General features: G+C 39.8%; 2 protein-coding genes across 4 annotated transcripts in view; one reads left to right on the top strand and one right to left on the bottom strand.

Moving 5' to 3' along the window:
• Positions 1-5,049, bottom strand: part of LOC116845314 — a 7,258-nt gene extending 2,209 nt beyond the window's left edge. Inside the window, exon 1 of one of the 2 annotated variants that reach the window (XM_032817836.1) lies at positions 4,950-5,049. The gene's annotated coding sequence lies outside the window, so the exon portion shown is untranslated. The remainder of the gene's footprint in view (positions 1-4,949) is intronic. The other variant, XM_032817839.1, reaches the window with a different exon arrangement.
• Positions 1,770-12,112, top strand: part of LOC116845311 (eukaryotic translation initiation factor 2 subunit 3, Y-linked-like) — a 14,771-nt gene continuing 4,428 nt past the window's right edge. The window contains exons 1-4 of one of the 2 annotated variants that reach the window (XM_032817831.1): positions 1,770-2,242; positions 3,581-3,644; positions 3,727-3,837; positions 7,359-12,105. In XM_032817831.1, the coding sequence (XP_032673722.1) occupies positions 2,171-2,242; positions 3,581-3,644; positions 3,727-3,837; positions 7,359-9,376 (2,265 nt within the window). In that variant the 5' untranslated portion in view covers positions 1,770-2,170 and the 3' untranslated portion in view covers positions 9,377-12,105. Of the gene's footprint in view, positions 2,243-3,580; positions 3,645-3,726; positions 3,838-7,358; positions 12,106-12,112 lie in introns of those variants that run through there. The other variant, XM_032817832.1, reaches the window with a different exon arrangement.

The raw sequence follows: 12,112 nt of genomic DNA, 5'->3' as shown, positions 1-12,112 counted from the left end.
TGTGTACTAGATTTGAGGCTTTCACGGCCATTGATACAATGTCTAGATATAGCTTCCGGAATGGAGCCATGTCTTGAATCAGCGATATGCCGACGTTTCGCAAACGTTGCAGTTTGCATCATCAGGGCTCTCAGAGCTCATGTATCAGAGTTCTCAGCCTTGATGATGCAAACTGCAACGTTTGCGAAACGTCGGCATATCGCTGATTCAAGACACGGCTCCATTCCGGAAGCTATATCTAGACATTGAGTAGAATTTCTTATAGTGACTGTAATTTTTATGGTTATACAATTGGCATTTGACATAAGAATCTTACGTCCATTAAAAATGAACAACGAAAGCCAATTGAAGCGTGATGACGTATAGGCAGTGAAAACATACTGACGAAATTTACAAAGTTAAGATACGTATGCATCAGAAAGTTAAAGTGTAATATATTATAAATTATATGCAGTAAATAAAATGTAAGTTTATTTTATATATTTATTGTATGTATTTTATGTGTTGTTTTATATGAAATATTTTCTGCAGATTTATAATTTTAATATGAATAGAATATTTTATCTTTTCATTATTTATCTTAAAATAATCCCAGACAAGCAGACTTCCAAAGAACGTTCTAAAGACGTCACTATGTCTTAAAAACATGCTGAAAAAAATTCTAAAGATGTCCCTTGCAAATTGGTGTTGTCTTGAGTATATTGTAATATTTGTCTTACTTAGGTTACTCTTGACTCATATAGTTTACACTGATCCTAAATAGTAAAATGCTCAGACAGCACAAAATCTCTTAAAGACATCCCAGGGACGTCCTGAGGACGAAGAAACGTCCTCAGGACGTACTCTGGACGTTTCCTGGACATCTGTGCTGTTAGAGTGACGTCTTAATGATGTTAAATAATGCTTTAATAATGTTTTTAATGTCAATAAGACATCACTAAAATGTCAGTTGACGTTATTTTGCTGCCATGTTGAACACAATTTTTCCATAGAAGGAGGAGGGCATACTAGGTGGCGGCGGGACGCCGTGCGTTCGAGATTTGCGTATCTTTTCATTCCAGAAAGAGAAAAATATCGAGAGCACGGCTTTGCTAGGCCGGGACTCGAACCCGGGTCTTTCGCTTGCCGCGCGACTGCTCTAAACCACTGAACTATCTGACGCTCCACGCTCACGACACTCGTGAAAAATTTCAATTTTCACAAATTCACGTTAAATCTTTCATTTTTCACGAGTTTAGTGAAAGTTTTCATCTTTCACGAATTTATTACAAAATTTTCACTTTTTACGAGTTCACACTAGGGAAAAAGATTCATGATCGCTACCCAGTTTAAAAGTACTTTTACATGGGAGCATCGAGCGTTAAAGCGGTAGCCAATCAACGTGTCACTTTCCGCAAGAACTACAAGTATACTTCTGGGACCTGATACGTTGATTGGCTAACGCTTTAACGCTCGACGCTGGAACGCTTCCATGTATTGGCACTTTTACGTTATATATAGAGAACTTCTAGTACAGAGAATCGCCAACTTGGTTATGTGATCACCTACTCGGCTACTCTGCGATTGGCTGGCATAAACATGTGCGGATTTGGACATTGCGATGCCGATGCAAAACCATATATATATATATATATATATATATATATAAGCATTTGTCTGCATTGGCGTCGCAATGTCTAAATCCGTATATATTGATGCCAGCTAATCAGCTGGTCACGTGATGAAGTTGGCGATTCTCTTTACTTGAGGTTCTCTAGTCGCATGGGGAGGCATCATAAGGGCCTTCGCACACAAATTGACATAACAGTAACGTAAGACGTACCGTAAGAATTAATCAATTATGATCGAATATTCATAAAAATGGCGACCTTACGGTTCAACGATTCTCAACATGATTAGTCAATTCTTACGGTACGTCTTACGTTACTGTCAATTTGTGTATGAAGACCTTAACCATAGTTGAATTTTGGGACACATCCCAGATGGTTAACACTTGCGCATGCGCGCATGAGACATCTATCTTCTTCTTTTATGTCTCCATCTCTCATCACGCACTGCTTTCATTACTGGTCGACAGTTTTCTAACGAAGGCAGCGGACGGGTGGTACCTCGTACGACCTCGTGTGAATAAACGTGCGAGACGCCGTGTGTATTATCGCAATTGTGAGAAATGGGTGGCGAAGAAGGACTCGGCGTGACCACCGGTCAACCGAATCTGTGCAAACAAGATCTATCCAAATTGGTGAGTCGTGATTTTGGTTGAGTGCCGCGTCAGCTTTTTCATTCGTTATTACTTAACCTCATCCGTGCCCGCCTTTAACATACTGGTTAGCCGCGGCGGCATTTTACCGCATTTTGGACTCATATGAGTCCTTGCAATAGTTCTTTTTCTTCGTTATTACTATAAATCTAACCAATATTCGTTCCTAACATACTTAACGAATGCATAATATCATATATGTTACTCAGAATTTTGTTCTGTGAGAAATAATGGCGCAATTCGCCAACCAAGTTTAAGGTTGGTTGAATTAGACTAATTTACAATTCATTTATGCTATCCTTCATGTTTTACATATTTTGTGGTTGAGGTCAACGTACATAAATTACCGCAATTATAAAAAGTAAGTATAATGTTAAGCCAAAAGGCCAATGGAGATAGTTTTAATAATCTAGTAAAGGATTAAGATATTGAAATTTTAGAGATTAAAATATTAAGGTTGGAGGGAATGTAGGCAAGAAATTAACTGTAAAAATAACTTGAGTTTTAGCCGGTTACTTGTGCTTTAATTAAATTTTCCTGAATGTCAAAATATGGATTGTTTTAATCAATACAATTATACTGATCAGTAATGATCAACCTGATAGCAGCGATGGTATTTGTATAATCTGTTCCTTGATGTATCTGTTTTCCTGTAATATTTATGTAAACAATGTCTAATAAATGTTTATTCCTCATATATTCTACAAGAGTTAATTATCTCCAGTAAAATAAAAATTCCTAGTAAGTAAATTGAATGCAGACTGTGCGCAAATTGGCAGCAAATTTGATCAAAAATTTACATCAAAACCATAGCCATCTGTGTCCTTATTCAGCTATGGTTTTGGTGACAGAGCTTGCTGTCGGGCAATTGCTGCAGATTTGCAGCAAAAACTGCGCAGAGCCTGCAGCGCAGCAAGGCCTGCACGGTTTCTGCTGCCAATCTACTGTCAGATTGCTACAAACTCTGCATGGTTTTTGCTACAAATCTGCAGCAATTATCCGACAACAGGCTCTGTAGCATATCTGGCGACAGTTTGGCAGCAAGATTTGATATAACAGATCTTGCATCAAATTTGTTATCTATTTGCAATAAAAAATTGGTAACAAGTTCTGCTCGAAATCTGTTCGCGCAGGTTTGGCTATCTGGGTTACTATTTTTCTTTTTCACTCTCTTTGCCCTTGTTTTCTCTCTCCTCTCACTCCTCTCGCCTCATATTATGTTTTACATCTTTTAAATTTAGTAAATTAAAATTTTGTTCTAGTGATATCATATTAAGAGATATATATCAAAATTAACATTTATACTTTGATATTATGCAGGATGTGAGCAAATTAACTGCATTGTCCCGTGAGGTAATCAGCAGACAAGCAACAATTAATATTGGTGAGTGTGCAAAGTTTTGGTTATCTGGAATATAATGCCATAAATATGAAACAGCATAAAATTTTATCTGAATTTTTTACAGGTACCATCGGGCATGTAGCGCACGGAAAATCGACGATTGTAAAAGCAATTTCGGGTGTACAAACTGTACGTTTTAAGAATGAATTGGAGAGGAACATTACTATTAAGCTCGGTGAGTATGTTACGACGTGTCGGATCTTTTTTCTCCATTGCACATTGTACTTATTGTAGCATGATGGAAATGTGTCTTTTAGCATAGACAATTATGATCAGCTGCGTTTAGCAGAAAAGGCACCCTACTAGGTCTGTTCTTTTTTGATGAACTTTCCGAACTAATGTATACTGATGCAACAAGAATATTTTGAAACAAGAAACATATATATATATATATATATATATATATATATTTTGTTTCACTATTGCTTATCGCACCAATGTACATCAGTGCAGGAAGTTCTTCAAAAAAAGATAGACCTGCTGACTGTTTTGCACCACACTGCCAGCAGTTTTACGACCGTCGTAAGATTTTCGGTTAAACGACATTGGCGATTTACGCTCTTCCAAGTTGTTTATTAGGCGGTCGCCATTCTTTCAATATACTTTTGATATGCTAGATCGCTCGATAAACATATTGGAGAGAAACGTAAACAACCAAGTGATCAAAAGGGAAGGGATAAGAGCCTGTTAAGACACACAGATATAATAGTGTGATATTAACTAGCTCGATTAATAAACTCTAGTGTCTACCCTTAAGGATGTGCGAGGAAAAATTTTTTATTCAGTAACAAAACCAAATGCGTTTCGGTTCTTTACTGAACCCTCTTCTGTGGTAGCAAATTAGGGAAATAATTAAAAAGATACAAAATTTATTTGAATATAGACGTAGTCAAATGATTGATAACAGCAACGCAAGTCAACAAATGGTAAAAAAAATTAGTAAAAAAGCGCATCGAAGGCGAAGCAATAATACAGAAATGTGACAATGTAGCAATAAATATTAAATAACAAAATGTCGGAATTAGACAAAGAAGAATCTATGTGGTTCAAACCCAAAAAACCAAATCTAACAAAATAACAAGAGGCTTAACTGCCGCGACAACCGTTCAAGTAAAAGTTAAGTCCACAGTTAAAAACAAAGCCACATCGTTTATACAGACGCAGCGAGTAAAGATAAGACAGAGTTTATAAAAATCCAAAAATAATCTGCAATATTAAACACTAATCGGCGTGAAGATATTAAAATTGGAATATTTTATTAGTAAGGCATATGCTTGAAAATGTTACCTGGAAGCTAAGCAGCGGCTAAACAAAGTGTTACCGGAAAAAATGACAACAGCTGGAGCAAGTTTGAAACAGGAGGTCAAAGCACGACAGCGAAATGCGAGGCCGCTCAACACACATCGTGTATATGAACAAAGTGTGTCAAATGCCGCCGTATCTGACATAGTGAGTCATAAACAAAAAGAAAAAAACTATCAGTTCAACATCGCCGAATAACTTTCACCCAACAAATCCGTGTCGTTTTAATCCATGCTTCTGTTTCTCAATAATCTCAATAATGCTTCTGTTTCAAAATAATTTCAGCAACTAGCCTCCTGTAATAATTCGGTTCCCTATGTAAGATTTTTGTGTGGATCCAATCAAAATCATGCCATGTAAGAGACGGTGTTCCTGAACAATTGAGAGGTCCGCAGATGGATTTTGGGGGATCCTTTTGTGCTCCTTAACGCGTATGCCGAGTTTCCTACCCGTTTTACCACTACATTTTACATTCAAATGAATTTTATATCTTTTTAATTATCCCCCTAATTTGTTATCACTGAAGAGAATCCAGTGAAGGACTGAAACGCGTTTGGTTTTGTTATTATATTAAATAAAAAAATTTTTCCTCGCATATCCTTAGAGAATAGACACTAATAGTTTATTAGTCGAGTTAGTTAATATCACACTATTACATCTGTGTTGATTCTTAACAAACCCTTATTTCCCTTCAGATTCTTTATCTAAAGAGCTTTACAATCAAGTGACATTCAGCGCAAAGTGATTATTCAACTGCATTTTGCTGAATGTAACATTTATTCTCCACCCTAGTGCGCTTGCTCGCGAGAAAAGAAGGACAAAGATATGGAGATAATTATGAGAGTAAATGATAATGCCACAACGAGTAGAAATTATAATCTCTTGTTTTAAGGCTTCTGGTTCCACTGCTGCGAAATCCTGGATTGACGACGACAGAAGCGAAAAAACGCATGACAAAAATTCTTGCGTGTCATTTTCAAATAAGAACATATTTGTATGAAAGAACATATCAGATCGTTTGAGGATATTTGCAAAATACTGCTGAAACTTTCATTTCCCCTTGACGGTCAGTAAATAGTCTTAAGATTAAAAGTCTTACGATGACAAAACCATGGGGAAAGGTAAGTGAAGAAGAAGGTTGCATCATTACGTTAACTTAAAGGCTATTTGTTGACTGTCAAGGGAAAAAAGTAATTTTTAGAGCACTTTACAAGTGTGCTCAAGCGAGCTAAAGTGTTCTTTCATACAAACATCTTTTTATTGGAAAATTGCACGTAAGAATGTTTTTATGCGCTTTTTATTTCTGACGTCATTAATCCAGAGTTCCGCGACAGTGGAACCAGGAGTTTTAATTTTGGTAGAATAAAATACAATAATTGTATTTAATCGCAATATGAATCGATTATCAGCCGAGTAACTGCTTCGAATGATTAAGTTTTTATATGTGTGCATGTAAGTGCAAGCTAATCAACATTTCGAAAGAAGACGTGCGATATTAACACGAGATGTGAATTAGAATAGGCGAGTGCGATTATGTATTAAGATGGAGCGTGTAACATGCTCGTGTCACACGCTTCACTTTACGATATAAAATGTATCGTATGATCTATGTAGAATGCAATGTATATGTATATTGCCGAAAAGCATATTCGCGATTTGTCGTATTATCTGACCTCGCCTCTATCCCGAGCGAACGTTTTCTAAAACGAAGAGACGTTGGCGCAACGTAGCTTTGTCGTAATTCGTATGCACAAGTTGCCTGTAACTATCCTGCCTGTGATTTTAAATCGCATAAAAGCTTGCAATAAAGTGTTTAGAATTTAGATATGGATGTACTGTGTGATATTTATATCGCGACTGTGTGCGCTTTCATACTTTTGGTCGCGCCACACGTCCGGGAAAGACCGTAAACAATGGAAAAACACTGATATGTGTTTTGATAGACAGGTATACAATGTGAATAAAAGTGTACGATGCAAAAAAACAAACTGACATTCCTTACCAATCGTAATTGTGGAAGCTGCGAGCAGGACAAAATCCGGATGTCCCCTCGGAGACGATTTTAGAATTAGCTATGTCCACGTACCCATTAAGTCCGAATCGATAATCAGGGCACGAGTCAAGCACTCCGGGGTCCTATACTATCGCTAGTACGTTTGTCCGGCATCGATCTCGAACGTGCAAAAAAAAAGTAAAATATGAAAGAAGGAGTGTTGAAGCGGAGAGCGGAAGCAAAAGTGCGGCGCTAAACGGACGAAAAAAAAACTCGGCGAGAGGAATAGGGGAGAGTGGTCGTTCGAATAGAGAAAGAAAAACAAAGATAAAAAAACGAAACATAAAGCGGCATATATGACCGACAGGGAAATGACGCACTTTAAATGTTTGGCATTGCAGACTCGGCGGACGGTAGCAGCGGCGAAAAGGCAGATATATCCGGCGGCAAAAGCGCAATGCCGGCCGTTTACCGAAAACGACACCTCTCCCCTGGAGACATTGATACATTGCCACCGTTCGCCAAGCAGCCCAAGCTCGATGAGAATCGCAACAAGTCCCGACGACTGGACAGCAGAGACATTTTCCTCCGCTCCTCCTCTTCAACATCATCATTGTCGACGACTTCGTCATCGTCGTGGTCGTCGTTACCATCATCACCATTGCCATCGTCGTTGCCATCAGCGTCATCGTCGTCATCGTCATCCTTATCATTGTTACCATCGTCGTCGTCGTCGTCATCGTCATCATCATCCTCATCGTCGTCGTCAGTATTGTCATCGTCGTCATTATCGTCGTCATCATCGTTGTGGTCGTCGTCGTCGTCATCATCGTCGAAGCGACTACGGACGCGAGCGCAGCGGACGTTAGATATGATGTACGTGACTCGTAGACACGACAGCAGAAGGAGTCTGGGACAGCAGAAGGACTCAATGGACAGAGGCAGCGACGGCAGACAATCCGACGAGGAGTCGTCGGATAGTCGGCTGTCGGTGCGCGTGGACGGCTACTTGCACGACTTGGTGCTGAAGGAAGTGCGGGTGTTGCTGCACGACATCAAGTACAGCAAGGAATACGGCAGCGACGAGGCGATGACGAAAGAAGAGGGCAAATTCGGCCCCTCGTCCAAGAAGAAATCGAAGAGGCTGTGGGAAGTGGAGAAGATCCTGCAGAAGCGCAAACAGCGCGGCGACAAGGAGCCGCACTACTTGATCAAGTGGAAGGGCTGGGAGTTCACATACAACACGTGGGAGCCGCGGCGCAATCTTATCAACTGCGAATATCTGTTGCGCGAATTCGAGGAGAGCCGCCAGAAACTGATCGACCAGTTTAAGGCGCGGGAAAGCTTCTACCCGGATGCGCGCGACGCCGAGCGTCTCTTGGCCGAGCTGCGCTGCCAAGGTATATCGATAGACGATCTCGACACGTTGTCGAACGAGGTCGACTGTGTGTACAGCAATATCCGTTTGCATCTGAAAGACTCGCGCCGTCAGCAAGACAATACGAAGATCAAACGACAGATTCTGCATATGCTACTTCGTGAGCTAAGATGCGATCAGTTGGAGTCGCTGCAGGATTGGGAGAACGAGATGAACTTCATCGCGAAGTGCAAGCCGACGATACGGGTGGAGAACCTGGTGGATCTGGAGGGCGCGCCACAGGATTTCTACTACATAGACAACTATCTACCGGGCACAGGCGTCATAATTCCGGACGACCCGCCGATCGGCTGCGAATGCGGCGTCTGCGAAGCCAAGTCCAGCTGCTGCTTCGCGCAGAACGGTCAGTCGTTGCCGTACACATCGACCGGCCGGGTACGCGTGTCACCAGGGATACCAATCTACGAGTGCAACAAACGCTGCACCTGCAACGCCAGCTGTCCAAATCGCGTGGTACAGCGCGGCACGAGCACTCAGCTGTGCATCTTTCGTACGGACAACGGCCGCGGCTGGGGCGTGAAAACCCTGCGGGCGATCAAGAAAGGTACCTTTGTTGTCCATTACGTAGGCGAGGTGATCAGCAGCGAGGAGGCTGAGAGACGGGGCAAACAGTACGACGTCACTGGTCGGACGTATCTCTTTGACCTCGACTACAACGAGACCGACGGTCAGTGCCCCTACACTGTGGACGCCGCTATGTACGGCAACGTCTCGCACTTCATCAATCACTCGTGCGACCCGAACCTCGCGGTCTACGCGATCTGGATCAATTGCTTGGACCCGAACCTGCCAAATCTCGCATTATTCGCCATCAAAGACATCAAACAAAACGAGGAACTCACCTTCGACTACACCTGTCAGACGTCACGCGGCAACGAGAAGATGCGGCAACAGCTACGCGACACGCCGGACGCCGTCGTCGCGAAAAATAAGACTCTATGCAAGTGCGGCGCTGCGACGTGTCGGCGGTATCTCTTTTAAGCGAGAGCCCATCGCTCGGAGGTCCTTTTCTCTTTTATCTTTGTTTCTTTTTCGAAAGATAATGTGTGTATCGATCGGCATGAACACCTTATCGACCTTTCTCCTTCACATTCTCTCCTGAACTAGAGCCTCATTGTAATCTACAAAGAGAAACGAGTCATCATGATTCGTTGTTGACTCAGCAAACACGATTCCCTCGATCGTCTGTGTTAACGATTACTTGAGGAAAGTGAGATGAATGATGACGACATGCGCGAGCATAAACTAGAAGCTTTTTGAAATGCTGCTATTGCGTGTCGTTTCATCATTCTAATCGCGATCAGGATTGTTCTCCTTTAATTTTACTATATTAGGGAGGTAAAGTGATTCTTTTGGTGCTACAGAATACAGAAATAATTTAATGCAAGAAGTTTTACCTTGGTTGAGTCGTGTATGAAACTAATGAGATTTTAAAGGCGCGAGTTATGCAAGAAATCGCTGCTCATTGACTGACGAGAGAGAAACTATGAGAGATAGTGCGATCGTTGGGGTGTGAACTTTTTTAGATATATCTTAAATTACTTTCAACAAAATATATTGCTAGTTATACGATTTTATTTTCAATAGATTTAATGTTTATTTTTATATGTCTAGTTAATTGCACGAAGTACAGCACTAAGTATCGGTCTACAATCTCGCTTTAAGCTTTAAGTTCTAAGCAACTGACCAACCACAGTCAATTATTCTCCTTACGTTTCAAAAATAATCGATTGTGATTGGTCAGTTGTTTACGATTTAAATCTTAAAACGAGGTTGTAGATCGACACTAACGTGATGAATGTAAAACTGAATTTATTTTCCTGTAAACATAATAAAAAATGCATATCAAGCTTTATTATATAGAGTCTTCACATCTTCGATAGGCACCACATAGATGCACCCTATAATCTGAACGGCTTTGAGGCTGAGAGCCACGACTGTCAGTTGCGTGGCCCGCTGCGCGTCAAAGGAAGATAGAAGGTGTAGCTCTCGAAAATCGCCTGAAATGAGCAAACTATTCCGAGCTCTGATGTAGGTCGTGCACGAGAAGCGTCTTTTATCTCGAGTTCTCGCATAAAAGTCGGTGTATCGCGAACAAGTATTGCTGTATTTTACAGCCTCTCAGTCTCAGGACCGTTCAGATTATAAGGGGTGCATCTATGTGGTGCCTATCGAAGATGCGTTAGAGAAGCGCGCTAATCAGCGCTAACACGTCACTCAATAGCCCTGAGGCTGAGAGCCGCGACTGTCAGTTGCGTGGCCCGCTGCGCGGCAAAGAAAGATAGAAGGCGTAACTCACGAAAATCGCCTGAAATGGGCAAACTATTCCGAGCTCTGATCTACACGATTTCGCCAAGTTCACAACGTTTCTTGTTAATTGGAAATCCCGGAGAAAGCTCTCGATTATTGGAATATCGTAACAATAGCATTTCTCCGTTAAATTGATGAAAAATACATAATGTTTGAGATCTATCACGGGGATTTTGATGTCTGAATTTTAAACGAAGAAAAACAAGGAAAAAAAGAAAAAAGACACTTCTGTGTGCGCAAGTATGAAAAATATGAGTACAAAATATGAGTATGAAATTTTCGCCTTAATAATTGTAAGATGTTGTGAAAAATTGAGAAAGCGAATTGAAATCATTCTTTATGTATATTCTGTATCCTATATTCAATTTGTAAGCAATTTATAAGTTATCTTCGAAGGATAGTTTATGACTTCGTAGACTTATCATACTCACTAAGATGAATAGAAAATGATTATTCAATATAGATTCGCTGATCAGCTTGTATTATTACAAATTACACAAAATTATTTTGTCATTTTATTATTTTATTATTATTTTAACGTTTTTAGAACTGAACTGAACTGTTATATTGTTTATGGTATCTGTTGAATTGTTTGCTGAAGATATATACTAACTTTTTCAATATTTCCATAGAAAAGAGTTTAGAGGGAGATCGGGGAGAATCGGCTTTAGAGACTTTTTTGAAGTCTAAAACTTTTAATGCATTCATCTGCGGTAAACAATGTAGCAAAGTTAAAGCAATTGGCTAGAGAAGGAATGCATGTTGATCCTAAATAAATAAGAGACTTTTGAAAGAGTACAAAATCAGATAGATACGAAGATGTCAAATATATATTTATAAGTAGGAAAGGACGCATAATATGATAAATAATAAATCGATTAAATAATTCCTGTAATTTGTGATAATCTTCTGTTTTTATCTCGTAGGAAATCGCCGTTTGTTCTGAAACGAAGGATCTGTTCGGTTTAATTTGAATAGCATGAAGTATTTTCTATTCATTTTGATGAGTATTATAAATCTACAAGATTTTGATAACATCTTTCGATGACATTCTATATATCTGAACTCATTTGATGTGTTGTGGAACAATACGTACGATGTTTTGATGTCGATATTTAGATTGTAATATCTTATTATTCCGCGCGTACGTTATAATTTTGTATGTCACAGCGATATTATAAAACTGTATTTATTCAGCCTTCGCCTCGTTAACACCAAAATCACTTAGTGGATAGCGGTGGAGACTGAGGCTGTGGCTTTTACACTATACGATATTTATAGGAAAAAATCTTTGATATATCGCAACATACATTATTCAGTACGGCGCTCAGATACACGACGATGTTTGTGCGATATGATATATGATGTGATATATATATATATATATATATATATATATATATATAT

The sequence above is a fragment of the Odontomachus brunneus genome, unplaced genomic scaffold, assembly GCF_010583005.1.
Source record: "Odontomachus brunneus isolate Ranch 3 - 2012 unplaced genomic scaffold, Obru_v1 Obru_scaffold_051, whole genome shotgun sequence".
NCBI lineage: Eukaryota > Metazoa > Arthropoda > Insecta > Hymenoptera > Formicidae > Odontomachus > Odontomachus brunneus.
This window is presented reverse-complemented; position numbering and strand designations above follow the sequence as displayed.